Here is a 26,215-nt window from a genome sequence, read left to right on the forward strand (position 1 = left end):
CGCCTTGCCCAACAGCCCCCACAGTATAATGCCCCCCATAGCCTCCCCCACACAGTATAATGCTCCCCGTAGCTGCCCCATACAATATAATTCTCCCCGTAGCTGACCCCAGAAAGTATAATGAATCTCATAGCTGCCCAACACAGTATAATGCCTCCATACAGTATAATGCCCCTATAGCTGCCCCATACAGTATAATGCCTCCATAGCTGCCCTATACAGTATAATGCCCCTCATAGCTGGTCCACACAGTATAATGCTCCTCATAGCTTCCCCCACACAGTATAATGCCCCCATACAGTATAATGCCCCCAAAGCAGCCCCACACACTATAATGCCCCCATACAGTATAATGCCCCCATAGCAGCCCCATACGGTATAATTCCCCATAGCGGTCTTCCCAGTGTAATGCCCCCATAGCTGCTACCATATCAGTCCCCCATACAGTGTAATGCCCCCATATCAGACCCCATACGGTATAATGTCCCTCATAGCTGCCCAACACGGTATAATGCCCCTCATAGCTGCCACCATATCAGCCCCCCCTTCCCTTATACAGTATAATTCCCCCATATGTGCATAATAGAAAAGTAAATGGCTAATGGCTCACGGCACAGTGAATGCTGGAGGAAGGAGCCGTCCAGCAGTAAATTCAACTGGATCTGCGTCCTGAGGATGCAAATACAGTTGGAACCGGGACCTTGGTGAGTGGCTCGCGACGCCCTGGAGGTCTTCACACGACCCCCCAGAGGGGTCGCGAGCCACCATTTTTAATGTATTGTATCGTGCAATTTGTGTTTGCATTGGAGAGAGGAGAGGGGGGCCTGTAATTTAAAATTACTTCCAATGCGCAATGGTTTGGTGACCTGGTATCTATATCTTAATCTTACGGTACAGTAATATGTTATTACACAGTTCATAATGATTTAGGCCTCATGCACACAAACATTTTTTTGCTTCCGCAATTCAACTGCAAGGGTGCAGATGAATTTACGGACCCATTAAATTCTATGGGCCCATACACACACGACTGTGGTTTACACAGACCGTGTGGGGGCTGCAATTGTGGACCCCAAAAATTCAGGACAAGTTATTTTATGGTCCACAACTGCAGTCTGGCAGTATTAAAATAAATGCACATCTTTTGTGTGCATGGCCAGTGATTGCGGATGGCCCGCGGATGACACTCCGCGGCCCTCCGTGCCTGTAATCACGGGCCGGGTGCGTGAGGCCTTAGACTTGGTTGCTTTTTTTTACATAGACTACAAAACATCAAGCAGACACATGGTCTGAAATCTGTAACAGAAAACTAAAGGCGCTGCGAGTCTTGGCTGCATCCTTGTAGCTAACAGCGGCTATTTAAGGCTCTAAGCACTTCAGGCAATTTTTACTTTAATGCAGACCATCTGAATATATGACTGCAGCTTGTGCTTCATGACGTTTACAGTTCTGTGTAATAGGCCAAACTTAGGAATTCTACAGGTGGAATTATCGCAGTGCGGGAGACAAGTTGACAGAGAATTTGAAGCAGATCTTTTATAGCAATATTTTTACAAGTCTCACTTTCAATCTTTTTTTTTATAAAACATAATATTTGCTGTTGTTTGATGAGAGTTTCTACAACTGTTTATCAATAAGGAATATGTGGCATTCTACAAGGAGTAGGAAAGTATTTTGTATGTTACTTTAGGCCTCATTCACATGTCTACAACCCTACTGGGTTGTATCTGGCCATAAAACACTCGTTCACCAGCCCTTATTGCCCAGTCTTCGTGATTCTGCAATGTTCTGCAACTTTCTTATATACTTTGTACTTCAATTCCTCACCATTTTTAAGATCTGTTTGCTTTCAGTGAATAGAATCATTCTGCAAATCCAAGCTGTTTTTTGATGACATGGGTTTATTACAATGTATCATCTTGACAATTTCATCTAAACTAAACACAACAGCAGCACACAAGCTCTCTCCTGTTCTGGATTTAATGCAGATTGCTCTTTTACAGTACCTAAACCATTAGGGAATGTTCACACGTAGCGGAAACACTGCAGAATTTCGGTCCGGATTTTCTGTGCGGCAATTCCGTAGCATTTTTGCAAGATAAACTGACATGCTGCCGATGGAAAATCTACTTTGCTGCTACTGTAAATGCTGCAGAATTTCTGCGCAAGAAATCTGGACGGAAATTACGCAGTGTTTATGCTACACGTGATCATGGCCTGAGGGCGAAGTCAAATGCGGAAAATTTTGATGCAGGAATTACTGCAACTGAAAATCAGTTCCATTCATCTCAATGAAGTTGTTTCTGCAACAGGTGCTTGGATTTCTGTACCTGGATTTCTGTTTAAATAAGGGTAAGGCCACACGGTGCAGCCACGTTGCGTTTATGTTGCGTTTTGCAGCATTTTTCAATAGAAGTCAATGGTGAAATGTTTGTTATGGACAGACGGCTGCTATTATATTACAATGTGTTTATTGTGCGGTTGAACGTGTCTTCATAATGTCCAACCACATGTGGTTAATGACCGCGCTGCCAAAGTTGTTGCTGAACTGCTTGCGTTTTTGCTGACAGTTCTGCAATGCCTTGTAATGAACTATATACAGGCAGCACCTAACAAACTTCAACACGGGTGAAAACTATGTCCATCAATTATTTACCTTAAAAACGCAACAGAACTGCAGCATTAGGCCTTATTCACACGAACGTGTATTACGTCCGTGATACGCGCATGAAAATCACACGCGTCGCACGGACCTATGTTAGTGAATGGGGCCGTTCAGACAGTCCGCGATTTCCATACAGCGTATGTCCGCTGCGTAAAACTCACGACATGTCCTATACTTGGCCGTTTTTCGCACACATCACGCACCCATTGAAGTCAATGGGTGAGTGAAAATCTTGCACGGCACACAGAAACGTCAAAACCGCGTGTCATAAGCATGGCAGATGCGTGAAAATCACGCAGCCCGAAGCACATACTGATGACACATGCAACTGCAATGCGCAAAAAATGCAGCATTTTTTGTGCACGCAAAACGCACACGCTCGTGTGAATCCGGCCTTACAGAAATAACAAAATGCATGCAGTTGACCGCATGTGGTTTTCAAACGGAACTTAACTGCAACAAAACCCTGTCAACGACGCACCGTGTGGCCTTACCCTAAATTAATCTGATTTTCAGTTGCAGATATTTCTGCAACAAAATCTGCCGCATGTGACTGCAACCTGAGGCTGGGTTCCCACAGTGCAGATTTGCTGCAGATTTTACCTGCATTTTGTAAGCCAAAAACAGAATTGGATCCAGGACAGCAGACCTTAAGGCTGGATTCACACGACCATGTTACGTCCGTAATGTACGGAACGTATTTCGGCCGGAAGACACGGACCGAACACACTGCAGGAAGCCGGGCTCCTAGCATCATAGTTATGTACGATGCCAGGAGTCCCTGCCTCGCTGCAGGACAACTGTCCCGTACTGAAAACATGATTACATTACGTCGGCAAACATCTGCCCATTCATTTGCCGACGTATTGTGCAGACCTGTAATTTACGCGTCGTCGTTTGACAAATGTCAAACCACGACGCGTAAATTGACTGCCTCGGCAAAGAAGTGCAGTGCACTTCTTTGCAACGTAATTTGAGCCGTTCTTCATTGAAGTCCATGAAGAGCAGCTCAAGATTTACGAGCGTCACAGACGCCTCGCAAAATACGAGGAGGAGCTTTTACGTCTGAAACGAGGCAGCTGTTTTCTCCTGAAAACAGTCTGTCATTTCAGACGTAAAAGGCACTTCTCGTGTGCATATACCTTTAAAGGGAATGTGTCGCTAGAAATTTTTATTTTTTATTTTTTTTTCAGTTAAACAATTAGTATTTAAGTGATTACAGCATGTAAATTTATCTTGCATTTCCACTTGTGAACTGTATTTGACTTGTTTAAAAAAAAACGCACCCATTTCTGCATCAAAATGTAAAAACCGTTCCCAAGAACACATAAAAAAATGCGCTAGGTGTGGATTTTACCTGCAGATTTAACGGCGGTTTTGATGCAGATTTTTTCTACCAAAAAATAAATTTGATGCAGAAAATCCACATTAAAACTACAGGTAAACACAGGTAATTCCGCAGGTAAAATCCGCACCGAATAGGGTTTTTTTTAATGCGTTTTTAGGTGCGGTTTTTACAGTTTGCGGAACTAGGTGCGTTTTCTAGTCAGATACAATTCACAAGCGTAAACGCAAGATAAATTTACATGCTGTCGATTTTAAATACGCACCACAGATCAAGTTACGCACAGAAACAAATCTGCAATGTGTGGATGAGGTTTCTTGAAATCTCCTTTACTTTGCTGGTACTGTATTATGCTGCGGATGTGCCGCAAATCCTCACGTAATACGCATCGTGTGCATTTGGCCTTAGTGTCCGCTCTCCTGAATCCAGATATAGTTGTGGCTTAAAAAATGCATGAAAAATTTGCATTAAAACTGCAATGTGTGAACAAGGCTTAACACTGAAAAGCAGGCAGCTGTGAGCAAGACTAGGGCCGGAAAAAAAAATCTCTTTAGGCTGGAATTACACATGTAGTATTCGTGGCAGTTTTGAAGCCGGGATCACACACGCAATTTTTATGCAATTTTTTTTTAGCCAAACACAGGAATGGACACAAAACAAAAGAAGATGCGTCAGTCTTTTCTTTATACCTTTCTTTCCTTTCGGATCCACTTCTAGATTTGGCTAATGGCAGTTTTTTATGCTAAAGCCAGGCGTGGATCCAAAAAAAAGGGAAAGTTTAAAGTAAAGAATGATATGTTTCCTCTCTTTTGTAACCACTTCTGTGTTTAGCCAAAAAACGGCATAAAAAATTGGCACAAAAACGGCATGTGTGATTCTAGCGGTATGGTGTCTGTACAATAGCCGCACACTGTTTATAGGCACGCTGCGCAGCAAGTACAGGTGAAACACATAATACTGTGTGCTTTACATGTATTTGCAGAGTGAAAAAAACTGCATTGCCAAACCGTGGAAATTCATTGTAAACCACATGTGGTTTGCGCTGCGCGGTTCCACACGGCACAAAACGCTACGTATAGGGGCAGCTTTAAACACAGAAGTATTGAAAAAAGAACCTGCTAGGAGTTTCACATTGCCTCGGATTGCAATGCAGATCTTTTCACTGACACCAGCTGGTTTATGACAGGATGTATACCGGGAATTTGCAACCCCTATCTCCTATTGCAGCAGATCGGCGCTGCAATGGATTTAAGAGTAACGTTTTTTTTTTAAAAAAAACGAGCATTTTTGGCCAAGTTATGACCATTTTTTATATATATGCAAATGAGGCTTTCTGGGCGTGTATTGTGTATGTACATCTGGGCGTTTTTACTTCTTTTACTAGCTGGGCGTTGTGTATAGAAGTATCATCCACTTCTCTTCACAACGCCCAGCTTCTGGCAGTGCAGACACACAGCGTGTTCTCGAGAGATCACGCTGTGACGTCACTCACTTCCTGCCCCAGGTCCTGCATCGTGTCGGACGAGCGAGGACACATCGGCACCAGAGGCTACAGTTGATTCTGCAGCAGCATCAGCGTTTGCAGGTAAGTAGCTACATCGACTTACCTGCAAATGCCGATGCTGCTGCAGAATCAAATGTAGCCTCTGGTGCCGATGTGTCCTCGCTGGTCTGACACGATGCAGGACCTGGGGCAGGAAGTGACGTCACAGCGTGATCTCTCGAGAACACGCTGTGTCTGCACTGCCAGAAGCTGGGCGTTGTGAAGAGAAGTGGATGATACTTCTATACACAACGCCCAGCTAGTAAAAGAAGTAAAAACGCCCAGATGTACGCACATAATACACGCCCACTTGGACTTTTACTTTAAACACGCCCAGTTGTACTTTAGAAAACCTCAGTTACATAAATATAAAAATGCTTATAACTTGGCCAAAAATGCTAGTTTTAAAAAAAAACAAAAAATGTTACTCTTATCTACATTGCAGCGCCGATCTGCTGCAATAGGAGATAGGGGTTGCAAAATCTGGTGACAGAGCCTCTTTAACAGCTCTGATGACTTAAAGAGGCTCCGTCACCAGATTATAAGTGCCCTATCTCCTACATAATCTGATCGGCGCTGTAATGTAGAGAACAACAGTGGTTTTTATTTTGAAAAACTATAAATTTTGAGCAAGTTATGAGCAATTTTAGATTTATGCTAATTCGTTTCTTAATAGACAACTGGGCGTTTTTTACCTTTTGACCAAGTGGGCGTTGTACAGAGGAGTGTATGACGTGTCCAATCAGCGTCATACACTTCTCTCCATTCATGTCCATTTGAATTCACTGCACTCACGAGATCACGTTCTGCTGTGATTAAGTCCCACAGAAACTTTACCGAAGTGTCGGGAGTTTGAATAGACATCGCGTCCTGGCTGGAGGTGATGTCTATTCACTCTCAAGACACTTCAGTAGTTAATGTGGGTGTATGTGACAGCACAGCGTGATCTCGCGAGATCACGCTGTGCAGTGAATACAAATGGACATGAATGGAGAGAAGTGTATGATGCTGATTGGTCAGAGTCATACACTCCTCTGTACAACGCCCACTTGGTCAAAAGGTAAAAAACACACCGTTTTTTATTAAGAAACGAATTAGCAAAAATTTAAAATTGCTCATAATGTGCTAAAAATGTATCGTTTTTGTTAGGGATCTGCCAGGTACTTCATCTAGCTATACTCCTGGGATTAATCAATCCACACCTGAGGCCAGACCTGTTCGACTGACACCATCTCCCACCAACCAGGGTGGCAGGCTCAGGAGTGGGAGAGCCTATCGCGGCCTGGTCTCTCGGAGTTAGCTCCGCCCCCTGCCCTTTATTACCTGCCCTGTGCTCTCCCTCAGTGCTTGTAATTCTTTTGGATTCCTGGCCCCACTGCTGCTTGCTCCAGCCTGCTTCTGCCGTGCTTCTGCCTTGCTGCAGTTCTGCTTGACCTGCTTTGCTTGCCCTGGCTTGCTTCTGTCTCCGTGCCCGCTCGGGTGTACTCACTTCGTCCTGGTCCTGACTGTTCGTTCGCCGCCCCGTTTCCTCGTGGTGTTCCGTGGCTACTGCCCCTTCCCTTGCGTGTTCCCCGTTTGTCTTCCAGTGCACTTAGCCAGCGTAGGGACCGCCGCCCAGTTGTACCTCGTCGCCTAGGGCGGGTCGTTGCAAGTAGGCAGGGACAGGGCGGTGGGTAGATTAGGGCTCACTTTCCCTTCACCTCCTTCCTGCCATTACAGTTTTTCAAAATAAAAACCACTGTTATCTACATTACAGTGCCAATCACATTATGTAGGAGATAGGGCACTTATAATGTGGTGACAAGAGACTCTTTAAGGGAATATTTTTGAAAATAACATTATACTAGGGAACTGCTATTTATGCAGTTTACTTATATATTTATTTAAGTGGATCCAAACCGGAGCTGTGGCTTAAAGTTGACAACTCGTATGATTGAGCCATGTCCATGACTATGCCAAGAGTGCACATGGGCCACACAATTATTTTAGAACATCCTAATATGGGAGGCACAAATTTAGACACGGTTTAGACAGGCTTAGGCCCGGTTCTCAAGGGTCGGATATGCTGCGTAAAAATCATGCAGCGTATCCGACCTGGAACCCGCAGCACCTTCCATCCCAAAAAAATCATGGTGCGGGTTTTCGGACGGAATGTCCCCTGCGGAGGAGAGCGCTTAGAAAATAAAAAAAACATTGATTCTTACCCCCCTCCCTCTTCTCTGCGCGTAGTCCGGCCTCCTACAAATGACGTTGTAGGCCATGTAACGCTGCAGACTGTGATTGGCTGCAGCGGTCACATGGGATGAAACGTCATCCTAGGTGGCTGGACTGCAGGAAGAAGGAGAGTTTTCTGTGTAAGTATGATTTATTTATTTTTTCCGGAGCTGCAATAATGCTGCAAAAGCTACAACACTTGGCTTTCAGTTGCGGGTTTTGCATCCCCATTGAATTCAATGGGGAAAACCCGCAACAGAAAATCAACAAAAACACAGCATAAATTGACATGCTGTGGAATTAAATTCTGCACCGCAGGTCACTTTATTAACGTTTACGCTGCGTTTTTTCCCCGCAGCGTGGGCATGAGATTTTCTAAATCTCATCCACTTTGCAGCTACTGTAAATGCTGTGGAATTTCCGCACACAATTCCATTGCGGAAATTCCGCAGCGTTTGGGCTACATGGGAACCCGGCCTTATGACGACTTGTCTGCTTTAAACTGTCGCAGACAAGTCCAAGGGCACCCCTAGCAGGCTGCAATATGGCTAAAGGGGTTGTTCAAAAGATAAAGATCTATCATCAGAATATTTGATAAAATTAACAATACTCAACTGTTAAATCCCTGGCCGTTAATGTGCCGATTCTCCCGTGGCCCCTTTGTTTTCATGGCAGCAGTGATGAAGTGCCAGTGATTGGCTGCAGTGGTAATGTGCCATGTGAACAAACACCGGCGGGTGACCATAGATGCATCATCGGTGCTGGAGCAGTGGGGGATTTAACACGTATTGTCTGTTTTGGTATTTTATCACATATATATTCTGCCAGATTATTATTTTTTTAATCTCCTGGAATCTTCTTCCCTTTAATAATAACCTGAAATATTCTGAAAAACAGCTAAACTGGTAATAAATATACATTGCAAAAATAGATTGTAAAGCCAATGTTAAGCCCAGGAAGAGCTTCATTTTAAAGCAAGACTTTGCCATTCTGTAATCTTAATATAGCCTGTACGCATTATACCTACTTGCATAATTTAACAAGAAAGCTTCTTCGGCTCACATATTTTATGTTAATTTTTAAAAATCTATAAAAATTTGTATTTCACAAATTAGATGAACAAATTACCCAATATTTAAAGAGATTTAAATTTTGTGTCCCTCACTATACCAAATGTAACATTTATTAGGTCTTGGTACAGTGGTAGCATCTACCCAGCAGCATGTTAGTGCCAGTATCTTCTGTGTGGCTGCATAGTAGTATGTGAGTGGTAGTGTGGCGATAGTAGTAGTTTATTCTTTGCTGTGGTAGTATGAGAAATGTGTTATGGTAGTGGTAATATTGGTGGTAGTAGCTAGTGTAGTAGTCCATTTTTCACCATAATAGTATGTATCTTCCCTGTTATAGTATGGTAGTCTGATGTAGGGTAGTGTTAGTATCTTCTTCTCTGTGGTAGTATGTAGCAGCTTTCCATGCATGGTGGCCAAACGTTCTATGACTACTCCCCATAGTTCCCTTAAAAATGAATAAGAGTTATAGCTAATGACAAGTAGTATACAAGTCTACATGTAGATGTATGTTTTCTTTAGATTTTTCTTAAAAACGAATTTAAAACAAATTATTTATTTCAGGCTGGAATGATACGAACAGACAGCAGTGAGTTCTTTATTGAGCCTTTAGAAAGGGGACGGCAGGAAGATGAAGAGAATGGTCGTGCTCATGTGGTCTACAGGAGATCTGCTGTTCAATACAATAAAACTGGAAATCAAGGGGAGCTGCATAATGAAGGTACCTCAAAAATAATCATATTCTCTCTATGTTCGTTTCACATACCCCCACTAATATTTGAGTTGCCTTTCCTAAATTATTTTCATTTTCTGTACACTGTTTCAGTGAATATACTAAAAAAAGTTTACGTTTGTACAAGGCTAAAGCTCAAATACCAGTTCATATTACTAGATCATTTTGGGATAAAGGAGTTTTCCAGGAATATACATTGATGGCCTGTCCTTGTGGTTTTTCCAGGGATATACTGTACATTGATGGTCTATTCCAATGTTGATCACTCAGGGTCCAACACCCAGGACTCAATCAGCAGAACGAAGGGGCTGTTGCAATCTTTGGAGAACTGCAGCCCCTTCAATGTTTATCCAAACATAGGGACTCATCTGTATATGAGGTTATTCCTGGTACTGCAGCTCAGCCACATTCACTTGAGCGTTGGTCTCCCACCAGTTACACATTGATGGCCTAATATGCTATTAATGTATAGTCGGGTCTAGAAGTATTTGGACAGTGACACAATTTTTATAATTTAGCCTTTGTACACCACCACGATGGTTTTGAAATAATCAATCAAAATGTGATTGAAGCGTAGACTTACAGTTTTAGTTCAAGGCGTTTAACAAAAATATTCAATTGACTGCTTAGGAATTACAGCAATTTGTTACATAGTCACTCCATTTTTATAGGCTCAAAAGTAACTGGACAAGTGACGGATAAGCAGTTTCATGGTCGGGTGTGGCCTGTTCCACGTTTAGGTCTCATGCACACAACCGCATTGTTTTTGCGATAACCACGGGTCCTTTGTGGTTCATCGGACTGAAAAAAATGCTTGTTCTGCATCTGTGTGTCATCAGGACATAGTATTGGTCCAGTATTGGCGAATCTGCAAATCCGGACTGTAAAATGACATGACATGAGTTTTTGCGGTCCGGATTTGGGCCCCCGCGCCAATCAGTGTAAGTCACAGTCGTGTGCATGGGGCCATAGAAAACAACGGGTTCGTAATTTATCCGCAAAAATGTGGATAAATTGCAGTGGCAAAAGTACGGTCATGTGCATGAGGCCTAAGGAGATACAAGGTCAGGAGTTAATTACAAGTGTGAAATTTGCATTTGGTAGCTGTTCATGGGGAATCTTAATATGCGCTCCATAGAGATGTCAATGCAAGTGAAAGAGACCATCATTAGGCTGACAAAACAGAAAAAAAAACTAATCAGAGATAGCATACAGTTTAGGAATTACTAAATCAACTAATTTGGTACATTCTTAAAAAGTAAGAATCCACTGGCAAGCTCAGCAACGCCAAAAGGCTTGGTAAATCACGGAAGACAACTAAAGTGGATGATTCCTTGGTAAAGAAAAACCCCTTCACCTCTTCTAGCCACGTCATCTGTCACACATGGTGGAGGCAAGGTTATGGCATGGGCATGTATGGCTGCCAATGGAACCAGGCCTGTGTTGGCCCTAAAGGGGTTGTCCTATGAAAATAATTTATCACCTATCCACACCCCAACGATTGTGAGAACGAGGGTCCCTCTCCTCCGTTTGAATGGAGTGGTGGACACGCGTGCGCACTACCACCCTATTCATTCTTTTCAGGACTGGAAGAGATAGCCGAGCGCTGTACTCGGCTATTTCTGTCTACACTTTAATCGCATCTTCATTGCTTTGTTTCAAATTCTTTGTGGTGGTTCACAGAGGCTAAATGATGAAAATGGTGTCACTGTGCAAATACTTCTATACCCAACGGTCTATTCTCGACAAACCATTTTATACCACAGTAGCCTTGATTTTAATAGTAAAAACTAATATTAGTTCAATGTCACCCCATTGGTGGTCATTAATGTATTTTTATTTCGATCACATGAATAGGTGCCATTTTTTTTCTCAAATTTTCAAATAGATGTACTGATACATCCATGCAATTACTAAACGCTGTTGACACAGGGATTTGTTACAATGCAAACAATTTAAAGCATTTCATTTTGGCATATGAAGGGTAAATGCACCTCAGCTGGAAGAGGAACACTAGAACACCTAAATTGTACCATGGCAACTTATCATCCATATTTTTTTTCAGTTGTAAAGAGTGAAGTGGGTGATCTCCCTTTTGCACTGGATTCAATACAGGACAGGTTGTGGGACAACGAACGCAAGAAACGCCATGCTAGGAAGGACGACTATAACATAGAGGTGCTCCTCGCCGTGGATGACTCTGTTGTGCGCTTCCATGGAAAAGAGCATGTGCAGAACTACGTCCTTACCCTTATGAACATAGTGAGGTTTTTGAAAATTATTTTGTTTTGTTCCTGATCGCTCGATTTTTTGGGATTTTAATTTATTGTATAGAATCTGTCTTTGGTGTTTAAATGGTAATGATTTGAGCCAATATCTGTTTGAAGTCATCTAAATTTCTGGCTTTTGGCTATATAGCATTTGGTGGTGGTTCATGACACTTTCAAGCCACTCCATTAACTCTGAACTGCTAACATCAATGAGACTAAAGTCGCTTAGTGGTCCACTTATTCAACACATATGCTGAATATTGGAATTGTTTAAATTGTATGTCTTCCATTACGTATGTCTACGTTGATGTACATTATAAGGCCGTGGTGCACACAACACTTCGGCAGAGCACACAAGCAGGTATTAAGGCAATTTTTAGTTGTAATTATCGCAAAGTCGCTGAAGAAACGCAGGTTGTGCTAAATCATAGCAAAAATGGCACGGTCTTGGAAAAACCGCAGCATTTTTGATGCAATTTTTTGAGACCAATGTGTTTTTTTGCAGCAATTTTGCGATAATCGCAGGGGGAAAAAAATCCACAACTACTGCCCAACAGGACAGTCATGCCTGTATTCCAAATCATATGTTGGTACTTTCAACTGATTCAAGTTTTATGGTGTGAATGGGAAAAATTGTGCAATAACCTTGCTTTCCATTTACTTCTACTGAAGTGTGAGACAATTTGCATGTACAGTTATATATCCATAAATAAATGTGAAATTTTGAAATAGTTTCTTATATGACCCTTACAGGTAGAGCACTAAGAATATTTCCAAGCAGTGTGCAAAAATGAAACTGCAATCCAGCAACAAGTCCTACATAGGTCATAGAATTTGATTGGTGGTTTTGAGCAATGACCTAGTTTCTACCTAGTTAGGCCTCATGCAAACTGCCGAACAGGGCTGGTTTTAGACAAAGTGTAGACTGGGCAAAATTAAAAGTGGGGCCCCAAATCCGGAAATATTGTACCGACAAGTATTTGTTTTGATTGTTACCACTTCAAAACAGTGGCGCATAGGATAAATTTCTCTATGCAGGCAGAACACGTGTTTATGTTGTATTCCCATCACAGACATATATGGCATATCCACGGGACAGCCCACTGGGCTCTGGCCACTCTCTATGGGAGATCTATGGCAGTTCCAGAAACAGAGTAGCAGAACGCGCTCGCTTGTTTCCGGAAAATCCAGCCACCTCGTCAGATAGTGGCCGGTGCCCAGCAATAGAAGGTAGGGCGTGGGTCAGGGGGCACCGTTCTAGAGAAAGGTGCGGGTCCCAGAGTTGGGACCCGCATCTATTGAGCATTTATGGCATGTCCTGTGCATATGCCATGAATGTCTGGGATGGGAAAGATCCTTTAATACAAGGGTATATTGCAGACAATTACCAAACTGATACTCTGCAGGAAGAACAATCCCCACAGTCACACTACAATAATTTTTCAGACTAATTACCCTTAGAAATGGCCACCATCGTATATGATTACACTAGAAGTTTGCCCCACTAAAGTAAGCAATTTTCCCCTCTTTATTAGGGACAGTCTTTCTTTATAAGAATTTTTATTTGTATTATTAGAGGTTATGGTATAATATCCATCACACCACTTTTCCAAACTTTTCTTTGTGGTTCATTATTTCATTTATTTTTGTCAGGGAATTAGGTTCTGCCTTATGAATATAAATTAGAACTACGCACATAACTTTTTACTAGAGTGATTAAGTTTTATTGTGTATAAGCAGTCCACACTTGTGTGAGGCTTCGGTCTATAGAGGATATTTATCAAACACTTATTGCTGTGTAGAAAGGAGAGGAAGTCCAAATCTAGTGGCGCTATTGTTTGTGACTAAGGTCACATGACCGCATGCGCCTGTTACGCTCTACTGCCACTCAGTTCCTCTCATTTCTACACGGCGATCAGGGTTTGGTATAGGTCCTGTATACACCGAAATATCACACAAGTGTGGACGGCTTTTAGACAGTAAAACTTAATTAAACTTCAAACTGTTGCTGCTTACTTACCCTCCTTTGGCTTCTATTCAGCTCCGGCCACCACTGTACGGGGTCCTGACACTGTCAAAAATTACGACGTTGTTTGCGCCTCTGTGCACATTTGAAGTTCGCTGTGCACGAATCTACAAAATAGCAGACACTATTTTGCAGATTATAGAGCAGAAAAGGGTAGAGGAGGAGGTTTAAAAAAAAGCCCACCATACACACCACCTCCCCTGGTCTTCCGTAGCAACGCGTTCCTGCAGGCAGGTGAGCTGATGTAGCTGTCTCATGTGATCGCAGCAGCCAATTACAGGCTGCAACGGTCACATGGGACAAAACTTTGTCAAGACATCAGGTGTGTGCGTGTAATATAAACATACTATGTGTATACGGTTTGTAATGTGCATGTATATGTGTGTATAATATATATATATATATAAATATATATATATATATATATATATATATAGCACATTTACACACACGCACCGTACACATATATGCATACAAATTACACACATGACATTACACATATGTACATATGTAGGTTTTTGCATATCACAGTGATATGCCATAACATTAGAAAAAGAAAATACCCCTTTAATAGCATTTTAATGACCAGTCCCCATTAATATACAGATTTAACCTTGGACACACACATTATTAATATATATATATATTTATTATACACACACATATACATATAGCATATTTACACAGACGCACATTACACGTATATGCATACACATTACGCACACATTAGATTACTCATATGTACATAGACATTACACATACATCCTACACACATTACACATACTGTATATATAGACATATTATACACATTACACATGCTGTATACACACACACATATTACACACACATTAAACATATATACATACATATTATTCACCCATTATATTACACATATACAGTATACGTATTACACAAGTATTTACACAAATATTACATGCATATATACATAACACATATATACAAACACTTTACACACATAGCATATATGCACATTATACACAAACATATTTGCACACACATTACACATGTGTGTGGAGGAGCATTGACACCAGGAAACCGCTTGTGTTTGAGTGTCTGCAGTCTTGCCCTCATGTCTGGCCCGACTGCTAAATGCTCAAGTTACAACAAGCTAGGTTGTTGTAATTGCAAGACAGGAGGGGGTGATGATGCAGGACCTGAAAGCGACTTAGCAACTAGCCGGGTCCCCTCTGTTAGCACACAGTGCTGTTAGCCGTTCTGGACTCACAGTCTCTACCTGCTGTGACTATTTTTCAGCTGCCCGTCTGCTTGCTTCCTCGGACGGGCAGCTGAACAGCAGTGCTGAAGCAGGGGACCCTTTAAGAATTACAAATCCATGTTGTATGGATTTCTAATACAGCGTCCCAGGGGAATAACTAGGAAAGACTGAGCCCCATAGCAAACTTTTGACTGGGGCCCCCCCTCCCCTGTGTGTCACACAACCCCCCCTTGTAGATAGTGCCTGTTATACAGCCCCCCCTGTAGATAACGCCATACAGCTCCCTCTGTAGATAACGCCGTACAGCTCCCTCTGTAGATGACGCCATACAGCCCCCTCTGTAGATAACGCCATACAGCCCCCTCTGTAGAGAACGCCATACAGACCCCACTGTAGAGAACGCCATACAGCCCCCCCTGTAGATAGTGCCATACAGCCCCCCCTGTAGGTAACGCTATACAGCCCCCTGTAGGTAACGCTATACAGCCTCTCCTGTAGGTAACGCTATACAGCCCCCCTGTAGGTAACGCCATGCAGCCCCAACCCCTCCAAAAAAATCCGACCTACAGTGTGTCCTACAAAAGACATATATCCCCTATCCACAGGAGAGGGGATACATGTCTGATCGCTGGCAGCGATAGGGAGAACGGGGGACCGAAAGTCCCCCGAAGTTCTCCATGACTAACCTCTGACTTCCGGCGTCTGCGCAGCTCAATAAAAATGAAAGGAGCGCTGGTCACGCATGCGCACAAGCGCTCCATTCATTTCTACTGAGCTGCCTACACAGACCCCGGAAGTCTGAGGTTTGTGATGGAGAACTTCAGGGGACTTTCGTTTCCCGTTCTCCCTATCAATGCCAGCGATCACACATGTATCCCCTATCCTGTGGATAGGGGATACATGTCTTTTGTTTAATGGCAGAGCTGGGAGATACCTCCCTGCTCTGCCGTAGTGTTCAGTGGCATCGCGCTGTAGCAGCCATAGCGGCAGCTAGCGGAGCCTCCGGCTCATGCCGTGGGCCCCGTAGCGGCTGCTACGGCGGTAGTTACGCCACAGCAGTGTCCATAGCCTCCTATAGGCCTATACTTTACCTTCATGTGTCTTAGATTTTATATGGAGACACACTGAAGCTTTTTCCCACTGATCCGTACGGAATCCATTAGGAATAAAAAAAAATAATATGTTCAACCTCTGCTATATTACGGAAGTATTCTTACCTACAGTAGAAGCATTGCTCACTGAGGCACCACACAGATGTATGTGGAGTCGGTGTACTGCCATACAGTGTTCGTGCATGCAGAAATGCCATGTACGTGGACCCTTAACCTAGCAAATGTTTAAGTGCTCCTCCATAATATTTTGAATACAGTACTATTCAATAAGACATGCATATATGATAATGGAATAAATGCTAAGAAGTTCTCTGTTTGCTTGTAATATTCTTGTAATGCTGCCATTAACCTTTTTAGATGCTTGCACTGGTCTGGTTCCCACATTTTTTTTTATAGTTTTACTGGAAATGTCAATTGTAGCATTCATGTTTATAATTCTAGATGTAATACTTATCTGGGCACCAGATGCTGCCTGTAGAAAAATTCTTTCCGTTCCATTGTCCTTCCTGCATTTCTAAATTTTTTCATACTTTTTATTGTAATCTTAGATCATGCATGCACTGAGCATACTACCGTAGCCATAAAAAAAATAGTCTATTATTTATGCTTCTTCATATTGTCTGGGAATGTCTGCACCCTCGCATCCTCATACCTCAAAATTGCGCTTTTATATAGTTAACATTGTTTAGGCATCAGATTTGACTAACGATTCCAGGAAATGTGTTGATACTGCCTTTTTGAGAGATTTGTGGCCAGGCGGATTGTTATTCTGAGCCATCCACAGAAAAAAAATTAAATTGCTTCTAAAATATGATAAGGAACGTTATGACCTTGAAGAAGTTTATTTACAGTTGCCAGAAATAAGCCCTTGAAGATATAGTCACATCCTCCCTTCAAGTCCCAATGAAAATGTTTTGGTATTAGTCAGCCGGGATAAGGACATGGATTGGGAATGGATTTGCATCCTCACTTTGTTCTTCATGACATCCTTAGCCTGCAGGATCACATCATAGGAAGAATTATCTTTGGGACTAGAACTAAAAGAGATGTGATTCACACAGCAACCTGGATCAGTTGCTGTGTGAATCACTAATTTACGAATTTAAGATAGTGCTTGGAAATCCTTTTTAAGCTCCATCTTTGATTAACTTTGGCGATATAGACAGTAAACGCTGAAAACTTAGGGATTTTTTTCTGCATTACCTTTCTTGCTGTGTTAGCATTGTGTAGTATAGGGAAAAAAAAATCAGTTTATACATTGAAATTAACAACAAACAGCCAAATTACTGCAGATTTATTCCACGATCAGATTTGTGCCCATAACGAGCGCCGATTGCCGATAATTACAGATCGATCGGCATTGGATTAAATGCCCTTTGCGCAGGCCAATGTAACCTGTATTGGGATGAACGATGGTTAATACGATCATTCGGTCCCATACAGTTTATATAATATTGGCAGCACATCCCTTGTTTATTCGGTGAGATGTGCTGCCGACCACCATGATTTTCGGAGCTTAATTTGCTCATTCATCGGCTGACCGTTGCCCGTGTAAATGGGCATTTAAGATATAGTCTGATTACTATATGAATTCCTAATACTTTAATTGGGTAACCATATGGTAATTAATAGGACAGTGAGACGTATCAAGATTTTAATGAAGCAACGAGACCAACAGTCCATTCACAATTCAGACTCATGCACAAAACTCTATTATGCTCCATACAAGCTCCAAGTTGTATCTATGGGCTTATAATATATTTTTCTGGAGGTATATTATGGATTCATATGGAATCTCTGAGAAATTAAAAGTCCCATGTTTCATTGGATGCCACATTATAGAGGTACAGTATTCTCCCCTAGGAACATTGCTTCTAAAAGAGAATACCTACGTTATATGGTGTTTTACAAAGTCCATAATACAGAATAGAAGGGACTCCATGTACCGCTGCATGGGCTCCCTGCACTCACTTCTGCCGTGCACCACTCAGAAAAGGTACCAAGTATAAATAGTTATGCATATTGAGAATAAAAGGTCCGTCAACAGGAGATTGTTTTCTAAAATCCAGAAAATTCTACAAGTAATACTGAATTTTGATACAATTTCCTCTCAGAATATTAAAGTACATATGTGTAAAACTTGCTGGACTTTTCGTATACATAGGATCACTGCTTAAGCCAAGACTGACAGTTATATAATAGTAATACGATTACCACAGACACAATATACAGACTCATATATTGACTTGGTAAAACAAAGTTTACAGGAAGAGAGAAATACTCAATTGTTGAAAACTCGAACTTTTACATTCGAAATATGCTACCAATTTCTGAAAACCCTCAGTAAAGGAACCTGTGCTTTGTGGTCTGAGAAAACCATGGGGAGAAGAGGGCAAGTAAGAGTTTGTATAGAGAAATGCCTGCCGGCTGCGATATAGCAAGACCACACAACACTAATCCTTATCCTATTAGTCAGGGCATAGCTGAAATGGCTAGAACTGCTGATATTCTGTAACAATCTCAGATAGACTGTGAATATATTATAGGTGATGAAATGGTTAATAACGGCATTAAACAGTCATACACTGTAGATGCTTCAGGGGCTTTCTCTGCTGCAACCTGATGGTTTGTCGACATATAAAAAAACTATTCAATCCTTTTATGCAATGAAAGCGCAATGCTATTTTTATAGTCACATTATTTTCACTGGGTTAAGATGATTATAAATCATTAGAGCTGACCCACTTTTTGGTATTCCGTCTGTCTTCCAAAACACCATTAGTTTATACATTTCCTTAATATGCCCGACTGATATTTGTTTTTCCTTCTTTAAATATTAAAGCACACAAAGTTTAAAGAAGCAAATACACAAGCCAAAGAGCAAGAGGAAACAAAATAGGTATATGATCAATACTCCTAATTTTACAACTAGATGGATAGAGATACACATATCCTTGTAAATTCTGGCTGCCATCTGTTAATGCTATTGTCACGAAGGGTCTGTGGACCCACTGGGCCGTAACGCCTTGGCGGTATGGCAGCTGGCCAACAGGGCGCAGATGAATGTCTATACTTCGTATAGGTACCTGTGGCAGCCCAGACAGCAGCAAGGCAGGCTCGGCTAGGAGTAGGCAGCAGGTAGACATCAGGCGAGATGAAGCAGGTCAGACAGGGATACAGCACGACACGACTTTGGCACAGCACAGTGCTCGACCAGGGTGGTATGGAATGCTTGGGACAGGGACAGGAACTGGAACAGGTACAGGAACAGGTAACACACTAGGAGACCATCACATAGTCAAACTATAGGGAACAACAACAACGCTCAGGCATCGAAGCAGGGGGCTGGACCCCTCTTATAGTCCAGGGTACTCACGGGTCAAAGTTCATCAAAAGGCCCGGTGCACGCGCTGCCCCTTTAAGAGCGGGCACGAGCGTGCGTGCGCACCCTACGGGATCCGGCTGAGGTGAGTGGAAGCGAGCGCTGACGTCTCCCGAGTAGGAGGCTGGGGCCAGCGCTTGCAGACTCGTGGCTGCAGCTGTCAGAAGGGGACCGGAGCTGACAGCACGCAGCCACGGACATTACAGCTATGACTAAGGCTAAGTTCACACTACCATTAGTATACATTTGCCTCCCTTCCATCAAAGGAGGAGAGAATAGAAAGATTTAGCGGAAAGCAACGGTTCCGTTAGAATTACCATTGATTTCAATAGTAATTCTTTTGGTTCAATGGAAACAAAAGTTCTACAGACTGCACTTTTGCTTCCGTAAAAAAATAAAAATGGAAACCTAGCGAACGGAGACAAACAGAAAGCAGCTGAAACAAAAGAATTACCATTGAAATCAATGGTAATTCTAACGGAACCGTTGCTTTCCGTTTAATCTTTCGATCCTCTCTTCCTCTGGCGGAAGAGAGGTAAACGTATACTAACGGTAGTGTGAACGTAGCCCAAGGCCTCATTCACACTTGCTTGTTAATTGCTTGCATACCATATAAATCACTGTATTCCCTCCTAGAAGAACTGAAAAAAAAAGCCTGCGTATGTTGGGAGTACATGCATTATACAGTATCTGAAAGAACGTGCTGCATATTGAAAATTATGCAGTATGTGCATAAAATGTCCATGCAAAATATCAGGTGTGTGAACACCTCCATATAAATATATAGGCTTCATATTCTGCACCGACTTAAGATGGACAGAATATAAAGCCAACATATGCAAGTGTGAACGAGGCCGTAGGATGTGCGGAACAGCGGGCCACAATGGATGACAATCAGTCTACTATAATAGACAACTGTCCTAAAATACACCTATTATGGCAGGGGCATGACTAGAACTCATAGGGCCCAATGGCAACATCAGAAATAGGCCCCCACCTTGTGGACTGTAAACTGAATTGTAGTAATGCAACAGCAGCATAACTTCTTTTACTTGAGTAGGAATGCATAGTAGTATTTTATGATCCTTGCGAAAAAGGAGAACCCACATAGTAGAGCTAGACAGAAGAAAGCCCTCCTGCGGCTCTGTATTCTTCCCTAGAAACAATGCTTTTAGAGTGGAATACCTCCGTAATATGGCATGCGATGGAGTGTGCCAAACTTTATATGGAATCTGTGAGAAAAAAAAACTGTGTGCATCCATATGAAATTGGAGGCATATGGAAACCCAGTATGACCCCATAGAATTTTATGGGCACCTCATTACTGATCTGCATCACATATATCTGTAATACAGTTGTGTACAAGAGCCGTAATGGGAGTTGACAACAGATAATACTGGCTGAGGGATAAGGACTGATGGAGCAAAAGCATTTGTTACAAAGTACAATAAGTTCTGAAGTATCAACTGGAGTAAAAAAAAAAAAAAAAGATTGCAATAAAAAATGTAAGATGAGAGTGTGGAATGGTGGAAGTACAATTTCAGGGGTACCCCTTACTTTGTGGGGGTATGCAATATCATGGGTTATTTAAGGAAAGGACTTTCGTTCCACACCAGCTAGAGTTTTTGGATCTTGGCATATGGTTTTAATTGGTCACACTCCACTTTATATTTGTACATTGGCGGAGAAGCAAATTTCTCGGCACGCTCTGACCAATGTAGTGTAATGGTCTACACTCATAAAACCTTGTAATAAAGTGTGTCCTGATATCCCCTTAGAGCGAAGTATAAGCAGACATGGAAACTTACATTTTTATTAAGGGGTTGCTCTGAAGAGGCAGTAGATTTTCAGTATGATGTTTTTCTTATTACACTTTTTAACCTGTGCAATTTCCACCAAAATCCGGCATAAATGTTAAAATTAATGTAGTCCATTATTTTTCTTCTACATGAATGTAATGTAATTAATAAAACTAAAATTAAAATACAAGCCATTCACTTTAAGCGTATGTGCACTCGATAACTGGCTTTTACGTCTGAAATTATAGACTGTTTTCAGGAGAAAACAGCTCCGTCATTTCAGACGTAAAAGCTCCTACTCGCATTATGCGAGGCGTCATTGACGCCCGTAATCTTGAGCTGTTCTTCATTGAATTCAATGAAAAACGGCTCAAATTAAGTTTCAAAGAAGTGTCCTGCACTTCTTTGACGAGGCAGTCATTTTACGCGTCGTCGTTTGACATCTGTCAGCACAGTACGTCGGCAAACCCATTCAAATGAATGGACAGATGTTTGCCGACGTATTGGAGCCGTATTTTCAGATGTAAAACGAGGCATAATACGCCTCGTTTACGTCTGAAAATAGGTTGTGTGAACCCAGCCTAAAGTGTATCAGAAAAACCATAAAGGTCAGTGAATGCATTTGTGGTACACACTGGTAAATGTGATCTCTTAGGCCTCTATGATGGATAAGGTTTGTTTCCAATTTTCTTCATTAGAACCTCTTTCACTAAAATATTAGGCAATTTGTAATAGTGGCAAAAAAGTTATTATGTCAATTACATGGCGTAGAGTTGATTGCATCTTTGAAAATTTGCCTTGACAGTGTTTCACGGTCATACAGTCTCTATTTTGGATCCATATTTGCCCATTATAAATTAATGGAGTCTGAAGTGCTGGAATATAAATCTGCCTCCATATAGTCTTATATATGGCCAATAGGGCTCCATAATAGAAAATTTGCTCATCAAATGTGGATAAGACAACTTTACAAAGATTTGTCAATTTTATTAGGAGTGTTCTGATAATGTATGTGCAAATGTATAGCTAATACATATGCAGAGTTTTCAATAGTTACATTAGATTGGTTTTGCTAAATAGAATTTCTGTTTATCTTATTATTTATATACTTATGGTTGATATGGAAACAGTTTTTAAGAGTGTCATCTGACAGATCCGTAACAGATTAGCGAAATAGTTTTTCCCAGGGCTGTGGAGTCTAATTCATAGTTGGAGGAAATATTAAATATTGTTAACATTGTATTAATTTATTAAATGCATAGCATGTAGCATATTTACTTACAACAGAATTAAGAAAATGTTAGACATTTTAATTATATAAATATATATTATATTCTACAGTATTAATCTAAGGACCTTATTAATTAAAAAAAACAGTGATACCTTGATGTGAAAATGATAACTTGGATGTTCTAGCAGCAATAGAAAAATCATTCATCATCTCTCCGTTGTTCTCTCCTCTCACTTAGACTAAGTATCTTCATGCTGCTGCTCCAAGGCACTTAGTTAAAATGTCAGAATCTGTGGTACACACGCTCAGTAGTGATGTTCCTCCTGTGAAGACCAGTGGAGGAAATTCACTACTGGACGATGGGCCGATTTAACACTTTGCACCAAGTGTAAAAGTTTTATGAGTGGTCCCCGCCCCTGAACAGTCTGGAGTGCTAAGGGTTAATATTGTCTGTGTCGGACAGTGGGAATGGAATCGGAAGTTTGTCTTACCAACCCTACAGCCTTTGTTTTTCCTACATCAAATAACTGTACAGTGTCTAATTGGGACTAGCATTCCCAGAATTCAAATCACCGGAGGCACCAGACATTACATCATCAAGGAAATTTAGGAGATTTAAGCTCTGAAGCTTGCAGAATTGTAAATTAAGTTCTGGACTATAATAAACGCTGTAACTCAGGACAAGTACAAGATAAAATGCATTCAGAAAGTCTTCAAACCCTTTAAATTTTTTTACATTTTGCTATGTTGAAGCCTTGTGCTAAAATAAAAGAAAATCAAGTTTTTCCCCATCATTCTGCACTCAATACCCCATAATGACAAAGTGAAAACAGAATGTTAGTAATGTTTTTTCATTTGCTGAAAAGGAAAAACTAAAATATTGCATTGACATAAGTATTCAGACCCAGTACTTAGTTGAAGCACCTTTGGCAGTGATAACAGCCTCCAGTCTTTTGGGTATGTTGTCACAAGGTTTGCACACCTGGATTTCAGGATTTTTCTGCCATTCTTCACTGCAGATCCTCTCAAGCCCTGTCAGGTTGGATGGGGACCGTCGGTGGACAGCCACTTTCAGGTCTCTCCAGAGATGTTCGATTGGGTTCAAGACAGAGTTGTCCCTAAGCCACTCCTCTGTTGTCTTGGCTGTGTGCTTAGGGTCATTGTCTTGTTGGAAAGTGAACCTTTGGCCCAGTCTGAGGTCCAGAGAATACTGGATCGGCTTTTCATTAAGAATGTCTCTGTACTTTGCTCCATTCATTTTCCCTCAACTCTGGCCAGTATCCCTGTCCCAGCCATTGGAAAAACACACCCACAGCATGATGCTGCCACCACCATGCTTCACTGTAGAGCTGGTATTGGGCAGGTGATGAGCAGTTCCTGGTTTCCTCCAGACATGACACTTATAATTGAAGCCAAAAAGTTCAATCTTGGCTTCATCAGACCACAGAATCTGGTTTCTTACAGTCTGAGAGTCCTTTAGGTGATTTTTTGCAAACTCCAGGCAGTCTTTCATGTGTCTTTTACTGAGAAGTGGCTTCTTTCTGGCCACTCTGCCATAAAGCCCAGATTGGTCGAGTGCTGCAGTAATGGTTGACCTTCTGGAAGTTTCTTCCATTTGAATACATGATCTGGAGCTCTGCCAGTGTGACCATTGGCTTCTTGGTCCCCTCACTTACCAAGGCCCTTCTCCCCCGATTACTTAGTTTGGTGGGACGGCCAGCTCTAGGAAGTGTCTTGGTTGTTCTAAACTACTTCCATTTAAGAATTATGGAGGCCACTGTGCTCTTGGGAACTTTCAGTGCAGCAGACATGTTTTGTACCCTTCTCCAGATCTCTGCCTCCACACAATCCTGTCTCTGAGTTCTACAGGCAGTTCTTTCCTCTTTATCGCTTGGTTTTTGCTCTGATATAAATTGTCAGCTGTGAGACTTTATATAGACAGGGGTGTGTCTTTCCAAATCATGTCCAATCAAATGAATTTACCACAGTGGGAATCCAATCAAGGGGTAGAAACATTTCAAAGATGATCTAGAGAAATGGGAGGCCCCCAGAGATAAATTTCATAGCAAAGGGTCTGAATACGTGCATGCGAAATGAAGAGTTTTTCATCTTTAATAAATTTGCAAAAATTTCTATAATTCTGTTTTCACTTTGTCACTATGGGGTATTGAGTGCAGAATTATGGGGGAAAACTGGATTTTTTAATTTTTTTATTTTAGCCCAAGTCCTCAACATAACAAAATGTGTAAAAAGTGAAAGGGTCTGAAGACTATCCGAATGCACTGTAAGTAACGCAATGTATTTACAAAGTTAGTCCGTTTTATATATAGATATATCTTACATATAAACTATAAGTTAGACATGTGAATTGAAATAAATAACTTTGTTATCTAATATGATTGGTCCCACAACATAGAAAAGCAGCATTTTGATGTGAAATTGGGGTGATAGATTGGTAACAGATGTGTACATATAGATTAGCAGATACCAAGTTAAAAAATTGGCTTATAACAGGAAACAAATAGACTTTGGTATAACTTTTGCAATGCGTTCTGATCACTCTTTAAGGAAAAAAAAAAAGAAAAGGAGACAGACAAGGGTACTGTGCACATTACCTTATTCTTATCACTGTAATGTAATTTCCTGACCAATCTGTCTAGGTTCAGCTTTTGAAACAGCACAAACATCCCTCTCCTTCATTTCCTCGTAGTTCATTTTGCAGAACTGAGGAACAGGGAACATTTGTTCCCAAACATTTAGGACCCTGAGGGACTAATGGGGAACAGAGAACTGTGTTTTACATTTTCACTGGCACGTCTCCAGTTACCAATTGTATCCAAGCCTGTGTGAAGGCATGTATTGTGTGTTTATGAGTTCCCTCTAAGATGTTTTAGCCAAATAATGTCACTGTTCACTGCTTTCACCTCTTGACTTGCATATGAATAATATTTCTGTTAGTTATAATGGTTTTGCATGTCATATAAGAGTCTATATAGATTTACAGTCACAGTAGTCTTCATAAATTATTCCAAATTAAAATTGTGCATTAAAAATATACATGTGAATACTGCAGTTTGCCAACAGCCCCTTAATTTAAATAACATTAAAACTATTTTCAGCACCCAAAATCGACATCAAACTATAGTAAAATGCAAGTTAATGTTTTTTTTTTTCTAAAACCTTATTCACACAAAACATCTGTGTGGATTTTAGGGCTATGCTTCCGCAAAAATGCAGTGGATTTCGTAGCAGCATTCACAAAAGTCAAATCTGTATCACTATTCGCACTAGTATGTTCTGTATTGTTGTTACAGATTTTACTGCAGATTTGCTGCGATAATCTGCCCCAATTGAAAATAGCCTAAGGGTATGTTCACAAAGGGAAGAGTTGCTGCAGAGAAATCAACAGCAAATTCGCTACAAAATAGTCATTGAATATCCGCACCATACTTATGCGGATATTGAAATGTATTTCACCATTTGTAATGTTAAATGGGTCGTCCGAGAGCATAAAAAAAAGAAACTTGCTGCAGGAAATGTGATAACGAAATAACAAGCCAAACATTACTCCCCTATTAAATCCCCTGCCGC

At 41.3% G+C, this 26,215-nt stretch overlaps 1 protein-coding gene across 1 annotated transcript in view; it reads left to right on the forward strand.

Moving 5' to 3' along the window:
• Positions 1-26,215, forward strand: part of ADAMTS14 (ADAM metallopeptidase with thrombospondin type 1 motif 14) — a 118,403-nt gene that overhangs the window by 20,087 nt on the left and 72,101 nt on the right. Inside the window, exons 3-4 of the mRNA XM_075842728.1 lie at positions 9,399-9,555; positions 11,633-11,829. Coding sequence (XP_075698843.1) covers positions 9,399-9,555; positions 11,633-11,829 — 354 coding nt within the window. The remainder of the gene's footprint in view (positions 1-9,398; positions 9,556-11,632; positions 11,830-26,215) is intronic.

The sequence above is a fragment of the Rhinoderma darwinii genome, chromosome 11 (assembly GCF_050947455.1).
Source record: "Rhinoderma darwinii isolate aRhiDar2 chromosome 11, aRhiDar2.hap1, whole genome shotgun sequence".
Classification (NCBI taxonomy): Eukaryota; Metazoa; Chordata; class Amphibia; order Anura; family Rhinodermatidae; genus Rhinoderma; species Rhinoderma darwinii.